Source organism: Haplochromis burtoni, unplaced genomic scaffold (assembly GCF_018398535.1).
Source record: "Haplochromis burtoni strain Fernald_Lab_line unplaced genomic scaffold, NCSU_Asbu1 Contig_538, whole genome shotgun sequence".
Taxonomy (NCBI): domain Eukaryota; kingdom Metazoa; phylum Chordata; class Actinopteri; order Cichliformes; family Cichlidae; genus Haplochromis; species Haplochromis burtoni.
In genome coordinates this window covers 8486-9530 of record NW_024582899.1, presented here as the reverse complement: position 1 = coordinate 9530, position 1045 = coordinate 8486, and the positions used below count along the sequence as shown (strand labels likewise).

The 1045-nt window shown below is 42.3% G+C and overlaps 1 protein-coding gene across 2 annotated transcripts in view; it reads left to right on the top strand.

The window, feature by feature from the left end:
* Positions 1-1045, top strand: part of mtm1 (myotubularin 1) — a gene marked incomplete at its 3' end in the record, with an annotated part of 22976 nt that overhangs the window by 18191 nt on the left and 3740 nt on the right. For both annotated transcript variants that reach the window (XM_014329741.2, XM_042214254.1), the window contains 3 exon segments: positions 339-521; positions 624-779; positions 915-962. In XM_014329741.2, the coding sequence (XP_014185227.1) occupies positions 339-521; positions 624-779; positions 915-962 (387 nt within the window).

Below are 1045 nucleotides of genomic sequence, written 5' to 3'. Positions count from 1 at the left end.
AAAAAAAACACTCAGCCAAAATGAAACAACAATAAAACATTTAAAAAACAACCAAACGTCCTATAAAACGCCATTTTTGTGGATACTTCCATCACACTCTCTCTTAACCTTTGTCTTCCTGAACCTGCTGCGACACAATGCTAATGAGTCTAATATAACCAGCGACAGGTTATTGGGATAATAAATATTTATGTTGGAGGATGATCCCTAAAAGAGTTAAAGAGCTCTGTCATCATTAGTCCCAAACATTAACAAAAGTCTCTTACTCAGTTAATTCCACTGATACTGTTATACACATCTGTGTAGAGATGCATGCCCACTGTTTGTGCAATCCTCAGGCCACCGGAGGAGGCTACGAGGGTGATGAGTACCAAAATGCAGAGCTCATCTTCTTGGACATCCAGAATATCCACGTCATGAGGGAATCCCAGAAGAAACTCAAAGATATCGTCTACCCCAACGTGGAGGAATCCCACTGGCTGTCCAGCCTAGAGTCCACACACTGGTTGGAACATGTAAAGGTGACAGGTTTCTACGTGCATTTGATAACTGCGCTCAGTCCATTTACATTACCTTGTTATAATAATGTATTTTTATTGCATTGTGCCAATCCTTGTACTCAGCTGGTGTTGTCAGGAGCCATCCAAGTTGCAGACAAAGTGTCCAGTGGGAACTCAGTAGTAGTTCACTGTAGTGACGGCTGGGACCGAACTGCACAGCTCACCTCTCTGGCTATGCTGATGCTGGACAGCCACTATCGCACTCTCAGAGGATTCCAGGTCAGTCGTCTCACCCTCGTGAACATGAGCTTAGACATTCACAGAGGATATGAGGAGCACAGCAGGCTTTAATTTCATCACGATGCCTGTTTGATATTTAAAAGTTGTGATTTTTTTCATCTCTGTCTTTTTTAGGTTTTGATTGAAAAGGAATGGATCAGCTTCGGCCACAAATTTGCCTCCGTAAGTTTTTCACCATCTAGTTTCTGAAATACATTCAATCGCATGAGTTAAGACGACTGATCAGGAGGAAACGTTTCTGATCT